This window comes from Anser brachyrhynchus, assembly GCF_964034855.1.
Source record: "Anser brachyrhynchus genome assembly, chromosome: 3".
Classification (NCBI taxonomy): domain Eukaryota; kingdom Metazoa; phylum Chordata; class Aves; order Anseriformes; family Anatidae; genus Anser; species Anser brachyrhynchus.
This window is the reverse complement of record NC_137696.1, coordinates 126,135,818-126,159,015: the sequence shown is the minus strand read 5'-3', so window position 1 is coordinate 126,159,015 and position 23,198 is coordinate 126,135,818. Positions and strand designations below refer to the sequence as shown.

Genomic DNA, 23,198 nt, shown 5'->3' with positions numbered 1-23,198 from the left:
ACCGCGCGCGGGAACCAGGCGGGACACGGGCAGAGCAACATTTTACCACACGAGTTTATTTTAAATAAAACTTAACACAGATGCAGGCTTTGCAACCGGAGTGATGGACCAGACAAGCGATGCAACGGGGAGATGGCCAGGGCAGGTGCCGCGTGCCGCTCTCGGCAAACCCACCTCGGCGCCCTGCGGGGCGGGAGACCTGGCCCGGGGGGTCCTCACCCTGGGCTGCCCCGGCCCCTGCTGCTCCCCGCTGCAGCCGCGTTGTCAGCCGGGCTGGGGCTCCTTCCTCCTGGGGTTCCTTCCTCCGCCTTCCCAGGAGTCTGAACCTCCTCCTCCTCCTCCTCAGAGCCGCTCCCCCGCAGCGGGCGGCAGGGCAGCGCTGACCCCGTGCGCGGCCCCCCGGGGCTGCCCGCCCCAGTCCCCTCCGCAGCCGCAGGGCTGGCGGGGCAGCGAGCTCTGCCCTGGGGAAGCCCCCGCGGGCTCGCTCTTTCTCTCTAGCTATGGCACAGCGGGGCGGGCAGGGGCAGCGGGTGCCGGGGCAGCTGCAGCACTCGCACCAGAGAAGACAACCAAAATAAATATGGGGTGGAGGGGGCGAGGGCTGGGGCGCTGGGCGCCGGGGCCAGAGCCCGTCCCCACCCGCCAGCCCCCGGCGTATTTACAGCCGTGCTCCTCTATGGATTGACATCTATTTATTATGGAGACAGGGGCTTCCCACCGGAGCTGCTGGGCGCCGAGCGTGCCGGCTCGGCCGGAGGCTGTGATGGTGCGTGACGGTGCAGGGCGAGGCGCACAGACTCAGACCTCGAATGTCTATGGAGGGGATCGGCGCAGGGTGGCGCGGGGCGCGGGAGCGTGCCGGGGCTAGTACTCATCCTGGTCCTCTGGCTGCTGCTCCTCCAGCTCGTCGTCCTCTGGCGGAGCGAAACCCTCCTGCCGGGGGGCACGGGCACCGTCAGACCCTCGTCAGACCCTGGCCCGCCTGCGGCCTTGCCCTGGGCCCTCTCTCTCCCCACGGTGCCTCCCAACGCGGTGCAAAGACCTCGGCAAACCCAACCCCTGGGGCACCCCTGGGCGCAGCAGAGGCTGGATGCTGGGGGAGGGGGTCTTGCCCCAGGGGAAGCCCAGAGCGCTCCGGGGCTGGGTGCACCAGCAGCCGGACAGGCAACGCGTGCTCCGTGCTCACCTCCGTGGCGTAGAGGACGCTGACGATGCCCGTGATGATGGGGCTGTTTTCGTTCTCGTGCTCCTGGCAGATCAGCTCGATGTCCCGCAGTTTGCTGAAGTAGAAATCCCGCTCCTTCTCCAGCCCGTCCACTGTCAACTTCAGATCCATCAGCTGCGGGCAGACGACAGCGTTTGCGCCAAGGGGGCTGCAGCTCCCCTGGGGCCCCCAGGCTCCTTCCCCTGCCCACAGCCCTGCCCACCTGCTGGTTGAGCTCCAGGATCTGCGCGTCGGCCTCGGGGCCCCCGTTGCGGGCGGCGGGGGAGTTTTTCCGGAGGATGCTGCTGGGGACGTTGCTGAGGCGGGCCGGGTTATGCGTGCTCTTGGGGCCTGTGGGGGAGGTCCTCTGGGGGACTTGGGGCAGCCAGAGAGGGGCGGGTTAATGTCGGCCGGGGCGGCCGCTCCTGCCCGGGGCTGCCGGGACCCCCAGCCGCAGCGCGCAGGGCCGGGGGAGCAGGAGGGAGCCACGGGAGCGGGGTCAGGCAGAGCACTGGGGGGGCTGCGCCGCGGCTCCTGGCCGAGCCTCCCCTCCCCGATGCCTCAGTTTCCCCAGGCAGAGCCCCCCCCCAGCCCCCTTCCAGGCGGTGCTCGTGGCCAGGATGGGCTTTGCCATGCACGGAGCCAGCGGGTGCTCGCCGGGCTCCTTACCGGGCTGGCTGCGCACGTGCTGGGTGGGCAGCGAGACCCCCGTGGGCCGCAGCACGCGGTCAGGTGTCGGGGCTGGGCTCACCCCGGTGCTGTGCCCGCTGGGGACCCGCACAGCGGCACCAGGCTTGGGGGGAGCAGCACGGCGGCACGACCCCCCCAGCACCCTCCCAGCCCACGTCGCCGGCTGCTGGGGCACAGCCCGGCTGCACTGCGGCCCCTGAGCACCACGGGGGGGCCCTGGGGGCACAAACCGGGCGAGCAGAAGGCGGAGCGGGGACGCCAGGCCGCTCTGAGCCATCCGAGCCCACCCAGCACACCCTTCAGTCGGGGCAGCCGTCCCCGTCCACCCCAGCCCGGGCGTCCTTGCAAACCTGCTTGGCGCTGACGGTCGAAGGCGTGCAGCAGAGCAGAGCGCAGGCAGGGGCAGGGCAGGGGTGCGGGGGGCGCCCGAACGCGGCCAGAGCAACGTGGGGCACAGGAGGCCGGGCGGGAGGGCGGGGGGCAGCGCTCTCCAGAGGGACCCGGGCATTACCTGCAGTGCCAATGGGTTTCTTGGATTTGTTGAAGATCTGATCACCTGGGTTTGGGGGGGGCGCGACGTCCTGGCCCTGCCGCGCCAGCAGCGGGTTGTACTCCTTCCCGTCGTAGTTGGCGTCAAAGAACTTCTTGAACCACTGGATGAACTCGAAGTTGTCCTGGAACTTGCCTTTCACCAGCCTCTCCACCGCGATGATCTGCGGGGACAGAGGTGCTCGGGGGCTGCCCTCCCCGTGCAGGCACCGGGACCCCCCCCGGCCGCCCCCGCGGGACCTACTTTGTCCACTCCCATCTTCTTGAAGGCGGCCTGCAGCACCTTGAAGTTGTGGATGTACTCGTGCTCCAGCTTGGCCTGGAACTTCACCTTCCGCAGGTGGACGCAGCCGGGGAACAGCATGTCCATGAACTGGCAGTAGGCGGCCCCTGGGGAGCGGGGGGGGGACACGGCGGCGTCACGAGGGGCTGGGGCACGCGCCCACGCCCCCCCCCGGCAGGGACCCACCTGAGCAGAGCTGCTCGATCTTGGTGTAGTTGAGCTGCAGGGAGTCGTTGACCCAGGCCAGCATGTCGTGGCGGCTCAGGTTCTCGCTGGTCACCGAGGTGGAGTACACATTGACGGCCATGCCCAGCTGCGGGAGAGGCGGCCGTCACGCCCGGGGGGACCCCGGCCCGCTGGGGGGGCTGCGGGAGGCGGCACCGGCCGAGCCCCCTCCCCACGGAAACAACGTGGGCTTGCGGCCCCGGTCCCCCAGCTGGTGCCACCGGGGTGCCCCAGCCACGGGGGGCCGAGCCTGGCCGTGCTGGGGGGCTCCGGGCGCGCTGAGGGGCGGTAAAGCCGCTTACAGCCCCCCCGGCCTGGCCCTCGATCGCTCCCTAATCTGCCCGGGGCCAGGATCGGGGTCCGTCAGAGCCAGGCTTAGAGGGGCAAACATCTGCTGGAAGGGCAGGCGGCAAACCCGCGCCCAGATGGCGAGGGGCCCGGGGGCAGAGACCCCACCCCCCGGCACGGCAGGGAGCTGGGGAGCAGGGCTGCGGGGCCGGGGGGGTCCCCGCTGCCGCGTGCCCTCGCCCCGCGCTGGGGAGGGGGCAGCCAGGCACTGTCCTGCTGCCTCCAGCCAAAGGTTTTGGAGAAGCGACCGTCCCTGCCGCGAGGAGCTGGGTCCGGCCCCTCCCCGGGACTGGGGACGGGACGGGACCGGGGATCCCCACCCCCCCACACCATTTTCCCCCCCTGCAGCAGCGGGCGTTAATCCGCTTTCACTCTCCTGCGCAGATCAGAGATCAGGGGCTTAGGGGCCAGCTGCGAGCGGGGGGCTCCTGGGGGGGGGCTGCGGCCATCCCCACCCCTGCCCTGGCACCCTGGGGTGCTGCTGCCTCCTTGGGTGCCTGCCTGTGGGGGCTGCCAGGTGCCGGCAGCCACGGCCCCCCCCCGAGCAGGGCGGCAGCCACCGCTGTGACTCAGCACCGGCCGGCGACACGGCCGCCGCGGCCCCGGGGGGCGCAGAGCTGCCAGCCGGGGGGGCACTGTCCTGCTCCCCGCCGGCGGGCAGGGGTCCCCCCCCCGGCAGCGCCACCGGCGGGGGGGGCGCGGAGCTGAGTCATGCGCGGCGCGGAGCCTCGCGCACTGCGGCGGCCGCGGCTCTGCCGGGACCCGCGGCCGCTGCCCGTGTGCGGGGGGAGGGATGGAGACGGGGACACGGGGGCTGCTGGGCGCGGGGGGGTCTGCGGCACGCGGCCCCCTGCCGACACGTCGCCGGGCCCTGCAGGTGCCGTTGGCGCTTACCGGGAGCACCGCGAGAGGCCAAACCGGGGCTGGGAGCCCCTCACCCGGACCCCCCCGGCGAGCGCCCAGGCAGCCGGGACCTCTCCCGAAAGGAGAGCGCGGGGCAGGAGCCCCCCGGCACAGCGCCCTGCCCGGCGCGGGGCGGTAGCGTGGCCGCGGCACCTCTCCGACCGGCCCGCCCGGGCTCGGCGCGTGCATCATCAGCGGGCACCGGGGTAATTAGGGCTGCGCGTGGGGGGAGCCGCCCGACGCGGCACGGCGAGCTGCCGCACACGGGCAGGCCCCGGCGCGGCCATCGCCCCCAGCCCGCAGCCTGCCGCCCCGCGGGGCACCGGCACCGAGCCCACCGGGAGCCCCCTGCCCTCCGCTGGCCCCGCGGGAGCCCCCGGTCGAGGAGCCCCGGGGGCACGCGTGGGTAGGGGAAGCCCAGCGGTGCTCGGCCAGGCCCCCCCGCGGCGCGGTGCCAGCGCGGCGTCTCCTTCGCTGAAGTAAGCCAAGGACTTTGGTCGCACACGCGGCACAGGGGGCGAGTTTGGAGGCAGGACGAATCCAGGTCAACCCCGCGCCAGCGCCCGGCCGCTCCCCGGAGCAGGCGCGACGCCGCGCGTGCCGGCACGGCCGCCGGGCACGATGGGCCCCACGCACGGGCAGCCGTGGGAGCCGCGGGCTGTGCCGGGGGCTGGTGGGGGCACGCGAGCTGCCGCCCGGGCGGCTTCTGTCCGCAGGAGCAACGCGGGGCCGCGGAACCCCCCAGCGCGGCGCTGAGTGTGCCCCAGCGTTTAGCCGAAGGCTTCGCGGCTGCCTCTGCTCTGCGGGGGCTCCTCGCGGAAAACCCAACCCGGCAGCGACTCCGGGGGAGCGCCGGGGCCGGGGGCACTGCCCCGAGGGGCTCGCGGGGCCGCAGCGGGGCCGGGGCTCCGCGTGCCGCCGGCGTTTCGCGGCTCTGCTCCCGCCCCAGCCCCTGGCCCCGTGCCCCTTCCGAGCGCGCCCGGCCAGACGTGCTCACGGGGCCGAGGAAGGAGCTTACCGCTGCGTTTCCGTTGTCCTGCGGCCCGGCGCCGCTCAACCGACGACCAACCACCAGAAACGCCCGGCGCGCGTCTGCCCCCGGGGAGGGGGGCGCCGAGGTCGCATGGGCGCGGGCGCCGAGGCACGGGGCAGCAGGACGAGGCCCCGCGCCGGGCTCTCGGCGGCGCAACGGCGGCTGCGGCCGCACGCCGGCCCCTCGCCGCCGGCGTCCCCGGGCACCGGCCCTGGCAGAGCCGCAGCGGCGCCCGCGCCCGTCCCCGGGCAGCGCCGAGGGCTGCGGGAGCGGCGGCAGCGCCCGCCCCGAGGGGACCGCGGCTGCTATTTCGGGCGCGCGTCCCGGCGGCTCGAGTGACAAACAAACGCGCGGGGGAAGGCGCAGGCTCGGGGACGCTGCGGCGCTGCCGGGCCCCGTGCCGCAGGCTGCGGGATGGCCCCGGGGCTGCCACCGGGATCGGCCCCCGCGTCTCCATCCCCCCGGGATCCCCGCAGCGGGGTCGCGGCGGCGGCGCGCGCACCGGGGCTGCGTTCCTGCGGGCGCTGCTCCGGCCTCGTTACCCTGCGCCACGCCGCCGGCAGCGGTACCGGCAGCGCCGCCGGCCGACGCAGCGCGGTGCCAGCCGCCCGGTGCCAGCCGCCCGGTGCCAGCCGCCCGGTGCCAGCCCTCGCGCTGCGGCCGCGTCACCCCGCGCGTGCCGGCAGCAGCCGCCCCCAGCGTCCCCACGCGCCCGCGGGGACGGAGCCCGGAGCCGCCGTGGGGACGCACGGTGACGTCCCGGGGGGGCCCGGAGCTCTGCTGCGGCTCCCGGTCACGCCGGCTGGGCTCAGGGGGGGGCGGCGAGGGGCGGGGGGCTCCGAAGCGCCGCCGGGGACCCCACGGTGGGGAGCGGGGACATTTTGGGGACCTGCCGTGCCCGTGTCCCCCCCGCGGTGTCCCCGCCTCATGCCCTACACGGTCCCCGGGTGCCGCCGTGCCACCGCCACCAGGCCACCGCCAGTGCCACCGCCGCGGTGCCACCGCCGCCATCACCGGGCCGGAGCCGCCACCACACCGCGGCCACCGGCACCGGCAGGGCCCCGCCGTGCGGATGCAAGGCGGCCGTGCCCGGTGCTGGCACCTTACCGTGATGCTGCCCCGTGCCCCGGGACTCCCGTGAAGGGGAACGGGACGGGACCGCGGGCACGGCCGCGCTGCCCGGGGCAGGCACCTCCCGGGGCCGCCCCGCCGGTAATGGTGCCGGTACCGGTACCGGTGTCCGCGACTGCAGCTCCCACCGGGCCGAGCCCCGCGGGAGGAGGCAGAGGCCGGTCCCCCCGCTGAGTCAGGCCGTGCCCCCCCCCGGGCCGTTCCGTCACCGGGGACACCGGGCGGGCCGCGCCGTTCCGCCGCCGGTGCCGCAGACGGGCCCCCCCCGGGCCGCTCCATCACCGGGGCCCCGCTCTCCCCGCCGTCGCCCCGCCGCCACCGGCGGCCCCGCCGCCCGCCCCGCGGCCCCCCCCCCCCTCCCCGTCAGGGCCGCTCCATCACCGGAGGCCCCGCTCCCCCCCCCCCCCTCCCGGTGCCGGGATGCGGCGGCCCCGCCCCGCCCCGCCGGGCCCCCCGGTGCCGGTGCCGCACTCACCGCGCTCGGGCCGGGACGCCCCGGCCGCCGCTCTGCCTCCGCCTGCGCCGGGCTCTCGGGACCGGGCCGGCACCGGACGGGCACCGCGCATGCGCCGCCGCCGCCGCCGCCGCCGCCGCCGCCTCCCCACCCCGGGGCGGGCCCGGCCCTGCCCCGCCCCGCCCCCGTTGCCGCGGCAACGCCGCGGGGGCGCCTCCCCCCCCGCCCCTCGCCCCCCGCCCGTCGCCACGGCAACGCCGCGCGCCGCAGCGCCCCCTGGCGGCCGGCGGCCTGCGGGGCCCGGCCGGGCCTGGGCACGGGGGGCGGCCCCGGTGTGTGTGTGAGGGGTGTGAGGGGTGTGAGGGGTGTGAGTGTGAGGGGTGTGAGGGGGTGTGAGGGGTGTGAGGGGTGTGAGGGGTGTGAGGGGTGTGAGGGGTGTGAGTGTGAGTGTGAGTGTGTGTGTGTGTGTGTGTGTGTGTGAGGGGTGTGAGGGGTGTGAGGGGTGTGTGTGTGTGTGAGGGGTGTGAGGGGTGTGAGGGGTGTGAGGGGTGTGAGGGGTGTGAGGGGGTGTGAGGGGTGTGAGTGTGAGTGTGTGTGTGTGTGTGAGGGGTGTGAGGGGTGTGAGGGGTGTGTGTGTGTGTGAGGGGTGTGAGGGGTGTGAGGGGTGTGAGGGGTGTGAGGGGTGTGAGGGGTGTGAGGGGTGTGAGGGGGTGTGAGGGGTGTGAGGGGTGTGAGGGGTGTGAGGGGTGTGAGGGGGTGTGAGGGGTGTGAGGGGGTGTGAGGGGGTGTGAGGGGGTGTGAGGGGTGTGAGTGTGAGTGTGAGTGTGTGTGTGTGTGTGTAGGGGTGTGAGGGGTGTGAGGGGTGTGAGGGGTGTGAGGGGTGTGAGGGGGTGTGAGGGGGTGTGAGGGGTGTGAGTGTGAGTGTGAGTGTGAGTGTGTGTGTGTAGGGGTGTGAGGGGTGTGAGGGGGTGTGAGGGGGTGTGAGGGGTGTGAGGGGTGTGAGGGGTGTGAGGGGTGTGAGGGGTGTGAGTGTGAGTGTGAGTGTGTGTGTGTGTGTGTGTGTGTGTGTGTGTGAGGGGTGTGAGGGGTGTGAGGGGTGTGAGGGGTGTGAGGGGTGTGAGTGTGTGTGTGTGCCCGTGCCCACACCGTGTCCCTGCATCGCCACATCCCCACGGCCCCACATCCCCGTGTCCCCACGGCCCCACACGTCTCCTGTGTCCTGCATTCCCATGTCCCCACATCCCCGTTTCTGTCCCCGTGTCCCTGTGTCCCAGTATGCCCATATCTGTGTCCCCGTGTCCCCAAGTCCCAGCGTCTCCATATCTGTGTACCCACATCCCCATGTCCCCATTTCCCCATGTCCCCGTGTCCCCATGTCCCCGTGTCCCAGCATCCCAATGTCTGTATCCCCACAGCCCTGTCCCCATGTCCCCCTGTCCCAGTGTCCCCCTGTCCCAGTGTCCCAGCGTCCCCATGTCCGTGTCCCCATGTTCCCACATCCCCACAACCCTGTGTCCCCACATCCCTGTCCTCACGTCCCCATAACTGTGTCCCCATGTCCCAGCATCCCCATGTCCGTGTCCCCATGTCCCTCTGTCCCCATGTACTATCTGTGTATCCACGTCCCCATGTCCCTCCACGTCCCAACATCCCCATGTATGTGTCCCCCTGTCCCTGTGTCCCAGCATCCCCATGTCTGTGTCCCCACATCCCCACGTCCCTGTGTCCCCATGTCCCCATCTCCCCACATCCCCCTGTCTGTGTCCCCACATCCCCACGTCCCTGTGTCCCCATGTCCCCATCTCCCCACATCCCCCCGTCTGTGTCCCCACATCCCCACGTCCCCACATCCAGGCGGTGCCGATGCGGTGGCCGGGGCCGGCTCATGCGCGGTGGCGCTGTGCCCCTCAGCGGGGGTCCCAGTGCCCGCACATGGGGGTGTCCGGCAGCGAGGTCGGTGTGCGTGCCGCCGTGCGTCGCACGCCCGTGTCCACACGTGGGCACGCTCCGGGGTTGTGCGCTCAGCCTGCGCGCAGGCCCCGTGCCCCCTTCAGGGGCTGCAGCCCCGGGGGGCGGCCGTGCAGAGGGGGGGTCCCACGGCCGGGCCTTCGGGGTGCACCCGGCGGGGGGCAGAACCACCCCCCCCCCAGCCCCGACCCCAAGCAGGCAGCGAGGCCGGGCGCGGTGAGAACGGGTTTTAATGAGCAAACGGAGCGGCACCGCGCGGGGCGGCCGCAGCTACGCGGGGCGGACCCCGCACGCCTACAGGACCAACTATGGGGACAAAGTGCACGAGCCACATTTCACATTTCACACTACCCCGGGGGACGGGGGCGCAGGGGGCGGCGGGGGGCGGCGGCCCCCCCGGTAGCACCATGGCGTGATGGGGATGGGGGCACCGGCGGCCCCGGGGGACGCAGCGGGGTCGGGGGGGGCGAGGATCCCGCGGGCACCGGGCGTGCAGGGTGCGCACGCATGTGCACGCGCGTGTGCCGGCGGGCGGCACCGAGGGCAGGGGGGGAGGGCGGGGGTCCCGGGGGGCCGGAGGGGTGTGTGTGGGGGGTAGGGTCCCTGCTTCTCCCGTGTCTCCCCTAACTCTAGTGACACAAACCACTTCAGAGTATTTCCACGTGATGCACAAACAAGTCAAAAAATCACTGATCCAAACCCAACGTGCAAACAGAAAAGGGACGGGGCGGGCCCACCTCCTGCCCCCGGCCCCGGCCCACGGGCGGGGGGCTCGGCCCCCCCCGGGGCCCCCGGCTCGGCTCCAGGAGCCCGGCACTGGGGGTCCCCCGGCGCAGGGCTGACGCTGCGGGCGCCCCCGGCGCGGCCCCCACCGGGCAGGACGGGGCCGGGCAGGGCCCCCCCAAATCCGCCGGGGCGGTGGGCACGGGGGGAGCCCCAGCGGAGGGGCCGCGGCCCGGCCGGTGCCGAGCGGGGGGGGCGCGGGGCCCGGCGCCCGCGTCCTCAGTTGGGGGACAGGTCCCCGGCTTTACCAAATGCCACTAGACCGGCCTCCGGGGGGAGCGAGAATCCGGGCCGAAGCTCGCTTTGGAACGTGGTCATCGATCTGCGAACCTGCGGGACGGACAGACGGACGGGCGTCAGGGCTGACGGACACAGAGCAAGGCCTGACAGCGACCCCAGCCCCCCAGCACCACCCCCAGCCCCCTGCCGCCGCCCCCAGACCCAGCACCCCGCACCCACCCGCTGCGCCGGGGACCCCAGGCTGTGCCACAGCGGCGGGCGAGCCCCCTGCCTCCTGCAGCGCCAGGGCTGGGGGGCAACGATCACAGACCCACCGTGCCTGGGGGGACGCTCATGGCCCCCCCAGGAGCACGGCCAGCACCGAGCACTGGCAGCACGGGGAGCAGGATGCGACCCCCGGGGAGCGGGGAGAAGCTGCCCCCCTCCTGCCCGCTCCCCACGGCCACGGGGACGACGCCAGCACCGCTGTGCTGCTGCCCGTGTCACCGCCACGTAGCCACGGACGGACGGATGGCGGACAGACAGACGGACAGACGGCGCACGGAGAGGCGGCGGGGACGGGGAGGGGGTCGGGGTCAGCTCCCTACTCTGCCCAGGAGCTGCGCGCTGGGGAAGTGGGGTGCGAGGGGGGGCCCCGTGCACCAGAGAAGGGGACACACCGGGATGGTGGGGGGGGCACCGGGATGGTGGGGGGGGCACCGGGATGTCTGGGGGTGCCCGGCGGTGCCGGGGAGCCCCTGTGGGAGGTGGGCAGGGGGCTGGGGGGCCTGGATGCAGCCCCGCTCTTACCGGACAGGCTGAAGCTGGACTCGTGCAGGTCCCTCATGCCCCCGTGTCGCGTGGCAGGCCGGGTGGGCGTATCTGCAAGGGGCGTCCCCGTCTCTTTTTTCCCTGCATGCACAACCACGGCCACGTCCCCCAGGTACGGGGTGCGATCCACGCCCCTGAGCTTTAAACTCTGCCGGAAGGGAAGCAAAAGCAGAGAGAGCCGTGAGCTGGGGGCCGTGCCGCGGCCGTGCCCGCCTGGAGGGGCCACGGGGCAGGCGGGGGGGCTGGCGCTGGGTGCTGGGGGTCAGGCAGGGCGCTGGGTGCTGGGACGATCTGCAAACGGGGGTACGGGGTGAGTATGTGGGCGTCCCTTGGCGTGGGCACATGGGGAGGGAGTGGGGCTGGGGCTGGGAGGGGGCGCGGGTGGGCTGGGAGCACGGCGGGGCCACGGTCTGCAGAGCAAAGCGATGTGGGGAGGGGGCTGCGGAGGGCGCAGCCCGGGAAGGAGCGGTGCAGGGTGAGCCTGCACCGGGTGCACGAGGCCCCGGCGCCCCGTGACGGTGCACAGGGATGTGGAGCGGTGCTGGGCAGGGGAAGGTGGGTGAGCCCCTCGGCGCAGCCCCGTCCCCCCGGCGGTGCTGAGCCCAGCAGCGAGGCGCAGGCAGGTGCTCAGAGCAGCCCACGCAGCGAGCGCTGCCCCGTGCAGGCACAGCAGCAGGACCCTGCCCCGTGCCCCTCGCGCAGCCCCGAGGCCCCGCACAGCTCCCGCTGGGGCTTCCCTCGCACCATCATCGCCGCGACCAAGCCCCCCGCACAGCCTCAGCAGCAGGCACGGGGTCCCCAGCGCCAGGGTGTGCCAGCACCGCTGGTCCCGGTCCTGGGGGTCACACCGGGACAGCGCCGGGGACAAGCGTGAGGGCAGAGCGGGGGGGTGGGGGGGTGCCCAGGGCTTGGCGGAGGGCAAAGAGCCACAGACAGAGGCACAGAGGGCCCCGAAGCTTTGCACGCACCTTGCACACGCGCTGGCACAACTGCTGGCTGCAGTGGGCGGCCGTCCCCAAACCCTCTGCACCATCACCGCAGGGTGAGAGGGTGGGGAAGGGCAGGAGGTGGGGGAGGCTCCTGTGACCTGCTCCCACCCGTGGGCTGCCACCGCCACGCTCTGCCCGTCCCCCCGAGCGCACCGCGCTCCTGCCAGCACAGCACCGACCGCGGCACCGCACGGCCCCGGGGGCACAGAGCCGCCCCGCTGGCACCGCCGCCGCCCCGCGCAGCGCAGCCCGGCCCCGCGTCCCCGTCCCCCCGTACCTTCTCCCGCTGCACCAGCTTCTTGTAGACGGAGTCCGGGAAGGAGCGGAGGGGGCAGAACTTGCCGGTGCCCTCGGCGCACATGAAGACGCCGTTCTCGTAGACCACGCGCCCGCGGCTGATGGTGACCAGGGGCACCCCGTGGCAGCGCATGTTCTCGTACAGGTTGATTTCCCCGCCCTGCACCTGGGTGCTGGCCGAGATGGTCCTGGGCAGGGGACGGGGCGGTGAGCGGCCGCCCTCGCGCAGCCCCGTCCCCATCGTCCCCACAGGGGCGGCACCTACTTGGTGGCCTCGGGGTCCCACACCACGACGTCGGCGTCGGCCCCGGGGATGATCCGGCCCTTGCGGGGGTACAGGTTGTGCAGCTTGGCGGCGTTCGAGCTGGTCACGGCCACGAAGCGGTTCTCGTCCATCTTGCCCCCGACCTGCCACCAGAAGGGGGTGAGGGGTTCCCGTGCGCGCCCCCAGCCAGGCACCAGCCCCGCTCGCTGCGGTGGGCGCCGGGCCGCATCCTGCCCCACGGGGCGGCTCTGCCCCTGCCCGATGTGCACGTACCACGCCCCGCTCCCAGATGATGTTCATGCGGTCCTGCACCCCGCTGACACCGTGCGGGATCTTGGTGAAGTCCTCCTTGCCCATGGCCTTCTGCTTGGTGCTGAAGGGCCGGTGGTCGGAGGCCACGACGTTCAGGGTGTCGCTGCGGGGGCACGGGGCAGGGCTGCTGCTGGCAGGGCTGGGGCGGCTCCGCACAGCCAGCCTGCAGCGCGGCTGGAGACCGGCAGCGGGGCGCTCGGGGAGCAGGGCACCCACGCAATGGGGTGCTCGGGGAGCAGGGAATTTGTGCAGAGGGGTGCTCAAGGAGTGGGACACCCATGCAGCGGGGTGCTCGTGGAGCAGGGCATGCATGCAATGGGGTGCTTAAGGAGCAGGGCACCCATGCAGCGGGGTGCTCAGGGAGAAGGGCACTTGTGCAGAGGGGTGCTCAAGGAGTGGGGCACCCATGCAGCGGGGTGCTCAAGGAGCAGGGTGCCCATGCAGCCCAGGTGCTTGGAAAGCAGGGTACCCGAGGAGCGAGGCACCGAGGGAGCAGAGTGTCAGGGAAGCGAGGCACCCAGAGAGCACCGTGCCCACGAAGCGAGGTTCCCGGGGCCCCGCCCAAGGAGTGGGGTGCCCAAAGGATGGGGGGGGGGCTGTGGTGGTGGCCCCAGGGAGCGCCGCGCCTTGGCAGCGGGGTGCCCAGAGAGCGTGGCATGCGGGGAGGGGGCGCGGGGAGCAGCCGGGGCTGCCGTACTTGGCGAGCAGGCTCATGAGGTAGGCGGAGGTGTTGGTGTCGAGGCGCAGGGGCGGCACCGTCACGTAGGCGGCGGCGTGGAACCAGTCCTGGTGGTAGTAGTGCAGCCCGGTGAGCGTGGCGTGCGCCGTGGTCGTCTCCGCGTACACCACCTTCCCTGCGGGGGGAGGCACGGGGTGGGTGCTCGTGGTGGTGGGACGGGGCTGGGGGGCGCGGGGTGGGTGTGCAAGGGAGGGCTGTGCGCGAGTTCTGCCTGTGTCTGGTGTGGGAGTGAGCCCCAGCACGCACGTATGTGCCTGTGTGCACACGTGTGCCCGCATCCCCGCACCCTGTGCCCATGCGCCCCTGTGGCTCTGTGGGCCTGCACACCTGCGTGTGCACACGCACGTGCCCCTGACCCCACGTGTCCCTGTGTGCCCACGCCCACGGCCCTGCACCTCCTGCCCGCGCGTGTGACTGCGTCCCCAGGACTCTGCCCGTGTCTCACGCGCCCGTGTGCATCCCGTGTCTGTGTGCGCACCCCCAGCCTCACACGTGCCCACGTGCCCACGGCCCTGTGCGCGCGCACACCCGTGTCCGTGCGTGTGCCCCTGTGCCCCACACCTCTGAGTGCACGCCCCTGGAGACCCCCCCGGTGCCCGTGTCCCCGCGTGTGTGCCCGTGTCCCCGCGTGTGTGCCCGTGTCCCCGCGTGTGTGCCCGTGTCCCCGCGTGTGTGCCCGTGTCCCCGCGTGTTTTCCCGTGTCCCCGCGTGCCCACGTGTGACGCAGCCCGCAGCGCGGTGGGCGGGGCCACCACGCGGGGGGGCGTGGCCAGGCGCGGCAGGCGCAGGGGGCGGAGCTTCAGGCAGGGGGCGGAGCTTCCGGCAGGGGGCGGAGCTCCGGGCCCTTCCACCGCAGAGGGCGGGGCCGCAGCCCGGGGGGCGGGGCCAGGGGCTCCCACTGCAGCCCCGTGGTGCGGGATGGGGGCGGGGCCACGGGCGGGGGGCGGGGCCTCAAAGGGCGTTTCCCCGGAGGGCGGAGCCTCGCCCCATGGCCCCGCCCCCCGGCCCCGCCCCCCGCCCCCCCCCGGCCGTACCTTGCATCTTGGCGTTGGCGATGACGTCCCCGGCCGACATGCTGGAGACGTTCACCAGGTAGACGGGGCAGTGGGTCTGCGGGGAGCGGCCGGCGCTGACGGGGGTGCCCTGAGCCCCGCGGGGACGCCCCGGCCGCCGGACGGGGGCCACGGGGTCCCCGCGCTATAGGGGGCAGCGGGGCAGGGTCCCGGCCAGGCGGGGCGCGGGGCGACTCACCCTGTTGGCGATGGTGATGACGCGGTGCGTGGCCTCGGCCTCCAGCTGCGGGGAGAGCGGCGGTGAGCGACCGCCACGCGCGGGGGAGCTGGACCCGGCGGTGGGCAGAGGGGGCTGCGCGGCGCTTGGGGCGGTGGGTGCACGGATGGGGGCACGGGCAGGGTGCGGGGGCACCGTGCGTGGCGCAGGGGTGCAGACGGGGTGCAGAGGGGTGCGTGGGCGGCGAGCACGCGGGCGGACGGGTGCACGCACAGCCCAGCGGGTGCGTGCAGGCGTGCGGATGGCACAGACGGGTGCACGGGGCGGCCGCACGGACGGCCGCTGGCTGAGGGTGCTCCGGAGCCGCGTCCCAGCCCGAGCACAGCCGTGCCCCGGGACACCGCGGCGCAGCGGTGCAAGCGGCCGGACCCACCTCTTCAGGCCGGCTGATCTCGATGCCCTCCGGCCCCGTGATGCCCAGCTCCAGCGCCTCCTTGGCTCCCTGCAGAAGGGCGCGGGGTCAGGCTGGGGGCCACCCGGGGCTCTGCCTGCCCCACGCACGTGGCCCCCTCCCTGCACGGTGCCCCACGGCGCTCACCTCGGCCACCAGCTCGCCGTTCTCGGCGTGCACCCGGGCGATGGCCCCGAAGTCGCGGCAGGCGCGGAAGACCTGGTAGAGCTCGCTGTCCCGCAGCATGTACAGGTCCTTGTAGGTCATGAACATCTGGAAGGAGTTCACCCCCTTCTCCCGCACCAGCGTCTCCATCTCTGCCTTCACCTGCATGGGGACAGGGGCTCAGCGCGGATGGCGACGCGGCAGCTCCAGGGGGCACGGAGAGGTTTGGGCTGTGCTCCCCCCGCCGTGGGGCGGGCATGGGGTGAGGCATTCAGCGCCATGGGGCAGGGGCCCACACTTCACCCCTGGGGATGTCTCAGGCAGGATTTGTGCACGTGCCCCGGGGAGTGACTGGTGCACTGGGGAGGGCCTGGTGCAGTGGGGCTGGGAGCGCTGCGGCTTGGTCCTGGCCTGATCCCGCTGCAGCAGCTGCATTGGGTCCCCCCGGCCCCTGCCCAGCACAGCCGTGCCCCCCCCGCCCTGCGAGGGGCTCAGCCTGGCGGGGACCCGGGATCAAGGCAGCTCAAAAGGCAGCCCGGGGGCTCCGGCAAACCCTCCCAAACAAGCGGCTAATGGGATCAGCGGACAGGAATTAGCCCCGGCCGCAGCAGCTGTTCCTGGGCACGGCGGCCCCGGTGCCCTCCCGTGGTGCCGGAGGGGGCCGCGGTGCCGCGCTCACCTTGGGCGCCCACCAAGTGATGCCCATGTGCAGGGCGTAGTCGCAGCAGACCTTGGGGTCGGCCAGGCTGCGGCACTTCTCGTAGGCGTCCAGCAGCGAGGTCTCCTTGTCGGGCAGCACGTGGCCGATGATCATCGTCGTCCCTCCCACCAGGGCTGCCTGTGGGTGAGGTGGGGGCACGCTGGCACTGGAGGCAGGATTCGCCCCTGGGGGTGCCCACACTGTGGGGCAGCGCTGGTCCCCAGACAGCCAGGATGGCTGCACCCCCAGGGGACAACGGGGGGGTCACTGCGCTCCTGGGCCAGCTCTGTTGCAGGCTCAATCCCCCTCCCCGGCCCTGCCTGTGGGGGGGGGCACCCCACCTTGTTCTTAAGGCACACAGGGAGACCAGACGCGGCCGGCCATCCCCCAGTGCCAACGGCTCGATTTGGGGGGCCCTGCCCGGGATCTCCATGGGCATGGGCACTGCAGCACCACAGGGCCCGATCCAGGGGGGCCGCTCTCACCTGGCAGCATGGGGGCCGTGGGAGAGCCCCCCCACCACACAGCCTGCATGGCAGCGGGGTGGGCGCCGTCGCACCCGGCCGTGTCCCCGGCTCACCCGGCCCAGCTAATCCCCAAAGCTCCTTTAGCAATTGGCCCTGGTGGGGTGCTCGCTGTGCTGCGAGGCAGCCAGCCCTGCCGGGGTGGGGAAGGCACGGCACAGGGTCACCACGCTGTCCCCTCGCCGTGCCGCGGCACAGCGCCGCCCAGCACCCCCACCCCAGGGCCAGGCACGGCCAGCGCCAGCCCTGCACAATGCCTGCTGTGTGTGGGGTGCCTGGACAGCGGCACCCGGTGCTTGGCACCGCCAGCCCCATGGCCCCCCGAGAGCTACGCTGCCTGCCCCGGCCCCGTGGAGCACCACGCCGGGTCCCTGCCATCCCTGCTGGGTGCTGGGCAGAGCTGGGGGCAGGCAGCAGAAGCCCGAGCCCAGCTGTGGGCAGCCGCCGCGCTGTCCCCAGCCGCGCAGCGTCCCTGCGACAGCAGGGCTGGCTGCAGGTGGTGCGGGCGGCTGGGCGCCAGCGCGACCCGAGCGTTCCTCGGAGCCAAAACCTGATGATTTGCAAAATAAGAAGAATCACAAGTCGGTGGCTTTTTCTTGCCCATGCTGGGGAAGAGCCGGGCTGGGGGGCTGCTGCTGCCATGGCACGGCTGAGACCTGCGGCACGACCGGGCGCTGGAGCTGGCAGCGACCGCAGCCGGGCAAGGCGGCCAGCTGCCGTCTGCCTGGCCGAGAGGCTGACCCAGTGCCTGGGAACTGCTGCCCTGTGCCAGCCCATCCCCAGCTGGGGTGATCTGAGCCCCCCAAACATGGCCGGCAGGGCTGAGGAGCCCTCCCCGTGCTGGCAGCAGACCCACCGGGGCCGGGGCAGAGGGCAAGCGGGAGCCCCGTGCCAGGCGGTACCTTGGTGCCGTGGTAGAAGTCATCCACGCAGGTGGCATTCATGAAGGTCTGGTGGAAGTGGGTGCTGGTGTCGATGCCGCCCGGGATGACGAGCTTGCCGGTGGCGTCGATGACCTTGGCCCCGCCGGGGATCATGAGCTCGCGGCCGACTTGCTGGATGATGCCGTTCTCGATGTAGACGTCCGCCTCCAGCGTGCAGTCGTCGTTCACCACCTTCCCCCCCTTGATGAGGATCCGCATGGTGGCCGCGTTGGCGAGCATGGCTCTGCGAGCAGGGCAGGGGGTCAGCCCCGCGCCGCCCCCCATGCCCGGGGGGGGGCTCAGCCCCACTGCCTGCCCCTGGGGGTCCCGGGCTGGCTCGGCGCTGCGGCCCCCCCGGCGACGTGCCGGTGGGCGGGCAGGGCTCCGGGCAGCCCTGCGGCTGCGCGCCCGCCATGCCGGGCCATGTCAACACCGGATTATCCCCGGGAAATCCACGGGGCGGGGGGGCCGCCGGGCGCTGAGTCAGGGCCTGCCTGCCCTGCCAGCCCCCCCTCTCTGGGGACCTGTGCCCCGGCACTGCCCGGCCCGTGGTCACATAACCGCAAGGGGGGCCCCAGCCACCCCCCTGGGCTAGGGGCTCTCACCCCCCTGGCACAGACCTCTCTCCGGGATGGGAGTGCCCAGCTCCAGCCCCCCCGGGTGCCCGCGCAGCCTTCAGCCCCCCCAGCGAGGAGCGTCCCCAGACACAATCCATAACTCGCGTGGTAGACGAAGGTCAAACGCCATCGACCCATCTGGGCGAGGCCAGCACGCACCGGCTGCGGCGAGTCCGGCCAAGGGGGGGGGCATGGGCCAGGACCCCCCTGGGACCTGTGGACCCCCAGCTGCCAGCAGGGTTCCTGCACCCGGGGGCTGGGGCAGCCCCACACCGGCACCCAGTCTGTGCTCAACCCCGTCACCCAGAGCCCCATGCGCATTGGAGAGAGGGGCTTTGGCTCTCCCCAGGGACCCCCACCCCAGGGACCCCCACCCCAGGGACATGGTTCCCACATGTGGGGCCGTGCCCAGGGCGGTGCTGTCCCCCCTCTGCCAGAGAAAGGCCGGGGCAGTCCCCATGGCAGGTGTCCCCTCCACTGCCCCCAGCAGGGGCTGGCACGAGCCGGGGCTGCCCCCCGGCCCCGCGCTATTGACACGCTCATGCATTGCTCATGATGTGCATTGTGCGGCTTTTCCTCCTTTCTCCCCAGTCCAGCCCCAAGACGAGGGCTCCTCGCCAGCCCCCGGGCATCCCCGGGCTCCCCACACGGGCACGGCCACACGCGGTCCCTGCGGCACTGCCGGCAAGGAGGGGACACCCCACAGAGGGTGCTGTCGGTGGGGGCTCTGGGGAGGGGGACACAAATCCAGCAGAGGCTGCCCCGAGCACATGCCAGCGTCTCCCAGCTGCCCAGCGAGAGGCTGGATCGGCAGCAAATGGCTTCCAGGGCGCTGGACCTGGCGGGGAGCCGCGGTGGCTGGGGGGCCGAGCCGGCAGCTGAGCATTCCCGGTGCCTTCGCAGGAGCAGCTGCCCGGGGAGGGGCTGGGGAGGGGACAGCGGGCTGGGGGGCACCGGGCACCCTCCTGCTCCTGCCCTGGGCTCTGCAGTGCCACCCCGAGCCCCATCCCGCCGCTCGGTGCTGCCAGGAATGCCTTTGCCCGTGCAGCTGCTCCGGCTAGGCACGCGCTGGCTGCTGGCACCCACCCACTGCAGCCCCCGGGGCCCCTCCCCAACCAAGGCACCAAAGGGACTAAAGGGAGCGGTGCGATGGAAAGCACGTCCCCAAGGGGCTGAGCCAGGCTGGCAGCAGCCGTTAGACCCGGGGACGTCCCCGTGGAATGTGGCAGACCCCCACAGCGTGCCGAGCAAGAGGTGCGCTGGTGGGATGGGGCCCAAGCCCCGGCTGGGCTGCCGGGCCCCTGGGGCTGGGATGCTCCCAGCGCGGGATGGAGGAAGGGTGCTGGGGGTGCTGACCACGGCCGTCTGTGTCCCCTTCCTGAAAGCCCCAGAGCACCCCACTCAGGACAGGGCTCAAAGGGGCATCTGGGCGGGATGGGGACGAGGGGTGCAGGAGAGCAGCCTCACCGGAGACCACCCATGGGGCGAGGTTTTGGGCAGAGACCAACCGTGGCGGGGTGAGCGGCCGCGGGAGAACCGGTGCCCACTGCCCGAGAACCCCCTGGTGACCTGGGTGCGGGGGGGATGTGCTGGGCGGACTGGGGCCGGGCAGGGCGGTGCTGGGCAGCCCACCACGCAGGGTGGGAACTGCTGCATTGCACCCCGGAGATGAAAGAGGTGGCGGTGACGGACGGATCTGGAGCAGGCAGGCAGAGAGCAGAGGCAGCCGGCTGTGAGCCACGGCACCTCCCTTTAGCATCCTCGCCGTGCCGCGGGGCCGGGCTGAGCCCCCAGGCGTGTGGGGCGCAGGAGGGGCAGCGGCACAGACCCGAGCCCCTGGGCTGGTGCCCGCCCGTTCCCACATCATTTTAGGGTGATGGCACTCCCTGCTGGGTCCCCGCACGGCCATGCCCTGTCCGTGGCCAGCACGCCAGCTGCCCGGGGAGCCCCAGGATCTGGGAAAGGCCTGAGGTCAGAGCGGGCAGCAGGGATGGGGCCGCCGGCTGCGAGCGTGGCACGGCCTCGGCCACGTGCACCGCGTGCTCGCAGTGCCCCGAGCCCGTGGCACGCCCCGGCCGCCGTGCGTGGTGCTGCACAGAGCGGGACGGGACCTGAGCAGCGCGGGCTCTGGCACGGCTTCGCCCTTCCAGGGCTGCAGTGCCCCGGCTGCCAGCCGTGCCCGGGGGTCGGTGCGGTGGGCAGGTGGGTGCTCGGGTGGGTGCTCGGGTGGGGTCCCCCACGCGGGTCCACAGACAGGGCAAGGAGATGGCGGCTGCGGCCCCGGGCGTGCCGACAGCGAGGGGCAGGTGGGAGGGCGAGCGCTGGCCGTGGGGACCGGGCATCATGGGGGCTGCGGGCATGGGGGCTGCGGGCGAGGGGGCTGCGGCTCGGGCACGGCCTCCAGCCTCCCCTTGCCCCTTGGGGCTCAGCCGCCGCAGCCCCTGCGGGGCGCCCAGGACGCAGCACCTGGCACCGCCGCCCAGCGCCGTCCCCGCCCGGCTCTCCATCACCCCGGCCCTCCATCACCCCGGCCCCCCGCATCCCCCGCTCCCGCCCGGTACCCCCGCGGCTCAGCGCCCCCCGCGCCCCCCGGGGCCCGGCCGCAGCAGGGCACGGCCCGGGCACCCCCCGGGGCTCGGTCCCCGGGCATCCCCCGGGGCTCGGTCCCCGGGCAGCGCGGTGCGGCCGGGCCGGGCCGGGCCGGGCCGAAGCGCAGCGTCAGCACCGGGCCGCGGCCGCCGGCTGCTCCCGGCGCACAAAGCCCGGGGCCGCGGCCCGGGGCCGGACAAAGGCGGGCGGCGGGGCCCGGGGCTCGGCGGCGCGGCCACACCCGGGCGGGCGCGGGGCGCTCCCGCAGACAAAGCCCGCGGCCGCCCCGCACAAAGGCGGCACCGGGCGGGGCGGGGCCGCCCGGGAGCGCCCCGCGGAACAATGGGGCCGGGCCGCCGCGCCCCGCGCACCTGCTGCTGCTCCGCGCCCTGTCGCGACACGGCGCCGCCCCGGGGGCCGCGCTGCGGAGGGGGCGGGCCCCGCCGCCGCGCCCCGGCCGGCCCAGCCCTTCGCGCTGTCGCGACACCGCGGCCCCGTCGCGACCGGCGACCCGCGGGCAGCGGGCGGGGCGCGACACACGCGGGCTCTCTGCCCGCCGAGCGCCGCGGGCGGAGGGAGGGAGGACGGGAGGACCCGCCGCGGCCTGTCGCGACACTCCCGCCCCGTCGCGATGCGCGCACCTGTCGCGATAGTCCCGCCCGTCGCGATACGGCGGCGACACGACAGCCCCTACGGGAGCCGGAACGTCATATCCCGGCCCGGCCCGCCCGGCCCGGCCCGGCCCGCGCCGCCCCGCCGGTACCTCCCGCTCCGCTGCGCTCCGGCCCCGGCTGCACCCGGCGCGCTCCCCGTCCGCGATCGCCTCTCACACAAACCTGCACGGCAGGGGGCGGGCCCTGGGCAAGGCCTCGGCCAATCGCCGCCCGCCTGCCCCACGGGGGGGCGGGGCCGGGCAGCCAGCAGGGTAGGCTGCGCGCGGCCTGACTGACAGGTGCACGGGGCGTGGCCGTCGGCGCGGGCCCCGCCCATCGGCCGCCACCTGCCCGCGGTTGCCGTGGTGACGGGACCCGGCACAAAGGCGGGGGCAGCGCGGCCAGGCCTCGGCGCCTCCCTCTGACCCCCAGCGCCCCCCAGTAACACCCAGCGCCCCCCAGTAACACCCAGCGCCCCCCAGTGTTTAGCAGCGCCGCCCCGTGCACCCAGCACAACCCATTATAAGAGCCCAGCACAGCCCACTAGAGTTCAGTAAAGCCAAGTGGAGACAGGTACAACCCAGTCTAGCCCAGCAAAGCCCAGTTTGGCCCAGTGCAGCGCACTGCAACCCACTTGACACAAACATAGCCCAGCACAGCCCCATTTAGCCCAGTGCAGCCCATGTTAGCCCAGCCCAGCATAACAGGGCCAATGCAGCCCAGTGCATCCCAGTTTTGCCCAGTGCAGCCCATTTTGGCCCAGTGGAACCCCGTTTAGCTCTGTGGAGCCCAATTTAGCCCAGTGGAGCACAGGTAAGTCCAGTGTAGTCCATTTTAGACCACTGGAGCCCAGTTCAGCCCAGTGGAGCCCACTGCAGCCCAAATTGGACCAGTGCAGCCCATCACAGCCCCAATTAGCCTAGTTTAGCCCTGTTTAACCTAGTTTAGCCCAGCTTAGCCCAGTAGAGCCCATTATAAAAGAGCCAAGTAATCCCAGTTTAGCCCAGTGCAGCCCACTACAGCCCAGTATAACAGGTCCAATTGAGCCCAGTTTAGCCCAGTGCAGCCCAGTGGAGTCCTGTTTAGCCCACTGTATCCCATTGCGGCCCAATTTTGCCCAGTGCTACCCAGTTTAGCCCAGTTTAGCCCACTGCACCCCAATTTGGCCCAGTGCAGCCCAGCATAGCCCCGATTAGCCTCGTTTAGCCCAATAGAGCCCATTATAACAGAGCCAAGTAAGCCCAATTTGGCCTGGTGTAGCCCAATGCAGCCCAGTATAATAGGTCCCATTGAGTCCAGTTTAGCCCAGCGGAGCCCACTGCAGCCCAATTTTTCCCAGTGCTTCCCACTTTAGCCCAGTTCTGCCCAGTTTAGCTCAGTTTAGCCCACTGCATCCCAATTTAGCCCAGTGCAGCCCAGCCCAGCCCCAACTAGCCTGGTTTAGCCCAGTGCAGCCCAGTAGAGCCCATTATAACAGAGCTAAGCAAGCCCAATGCAGCCCAGTATAACAGGTCCAGTTGAGCCCAGTACAGCCCAGTGGAGCCATGTTTAGCCCAGTAAAGCCCAGTGCTGCCCATTTTCAGCTGAGCAGAGCCCAGTTTTGCCTAGTTTAGCCCACTGCAGCCCAGTTTGTCCCAGTGCAGCCCATTCCAGCCCTGATTAGCCTAGTTTAGCCTGGTGCAGCCCAGTAGAACCCATTATAACAGAGCCAAGTAAGCCCAATTTAGCCTGGTGCAGCCCACTGCAGCTGGTCCAACTGAGAGGTCCAACTGAGCCCTGTTGAGCCCAGTACAGCCCAGTGTATCCCAGTTTAGTCTACTGCAGCCCAGAACAGCCCCAATTAGCCTAATTTAGCCCCATTTACCTCAGTAGAGCCCAGTTAAGCCCATCGGAGCCCAGTTTCAGCCAGCAGAGCCCTGTTTCACCCAGTGCATGCCAGTTTAGCCCAATGGAGCCCAGTTTAGCTCAGTATAGCCCACTGCAGCTCTCTTTTCCTAGTGCAGCCCAGCCCAGCGCTGATTAACCTAGTTTAGCCCAGTTGAGCCCATTATAACAGAGCCAAGTAAACCCAATTTAGCCTGGTGCAGCCCACTACAGCCCAGTATAACAGGTTCAATTGAGCC

General features: G+C 72.4%; 2 protein-coding genes across 7 annotated transcripts; both read right to left on the bottom strand.

Annotated features, from left to right (window-relative positions):
* Nucleotides 1-36: 36 nt before the first annotated feature.
* MAPRE3 (microtubule associated protein RP/EB family member 3) lies at nucleotides 37-6,978 on the bottom strand. Of its 4 annotated transcripts, none has more exons than XM_080584239.1 (7): nucleotides 6,842-6,978; nucleotides 2,913-3,039; nucleotides 2,688-2,833; nucleotides 2,406-2,607; nucleotides 1,428-1,579; nucleotides 1,187-1,339; nucleotides 37-933 (listed from the first exon to the last, which is right to left on the bottom strand). In XM_080584239.1, the coding sequence occupies exons 2-7, from the start codon at nucleotides 3,031-3,033 to the stop codon at nucleotides 865-867; spliced, it is 843 nt and encodes a 280-aa protein (XP_080440365.1). In that variant the 5' UTR covers nucleotides 3,034-3,039; nucleotides 6,842-6,978; the 3' UTR covers nucleotides 37-864. The 4 variants fall into 4 exon arrangements, with proteins under 4 accessions (XP_080440365.1, XP_080440366.1, XP_080440367.1 ...); XM_080584240.1 differs by having other exon boundaries at nucleotides 1,428-1,555; XM_080584241.1 differs by having other exon boundaries at nucleotides 2,451-2,607.
* Nucleotides 6,979-8,980: 2,002 nt separating this feature from the next.
* On the bottom strand, nucleotides 8,981-21,319 carry DPYSL5 (dihydropyrimidinase like 5). 3 transcript variants are annotated; one of them, XM_080584206.1, is made up of 13 exons: nucleotides 21,186-21,319; nucleotides 17,196-17,460; nucleotides 15,749-15,907; nucleotides 15,052-15,231; nucleotides 14,887-14,955; nucleotides 14,475-14,519; nucleotides 14,258-14,333; nucleotides 13,182-13,338; nucleotides 12,446-12,587; nucleotides 12,173-12,315; nucleotides 11,888-12,095; nucleotides 10,601-10,769; nucleotides 8,981-9,901 (listed from the first exon to the last, which is right to left on the bottom strand). In XM_080584206.1, exons 2-13 carry the CDS (start codon nucleotides 17,454-17,456, stop codon nucleotides 9,816-9,818), a joined length of 1,695 nt encoding a protein of 564 aa, XP_080440332.1. In that variant the 5' UTR covers nucleotides 17,457-17,460; nucleotides 21,186-21,319; the 3' UTR covers nucleotides 8,981-9,815. The 3 variants fall into 3 exon arrangements, with proteins under 3 accessions (XP_080440332.1, XP_080440334.1, XP_080440333.1); XM_080584208.1 differs by having other exon boundaries at nucleotides 21,064-21,195; XM_080584207.1 differs by lacking the exon at nucleotides 10,601-10,769.
* Nucleotides 21,320-23,198: the final 1,879 nt, after the last annotated feature.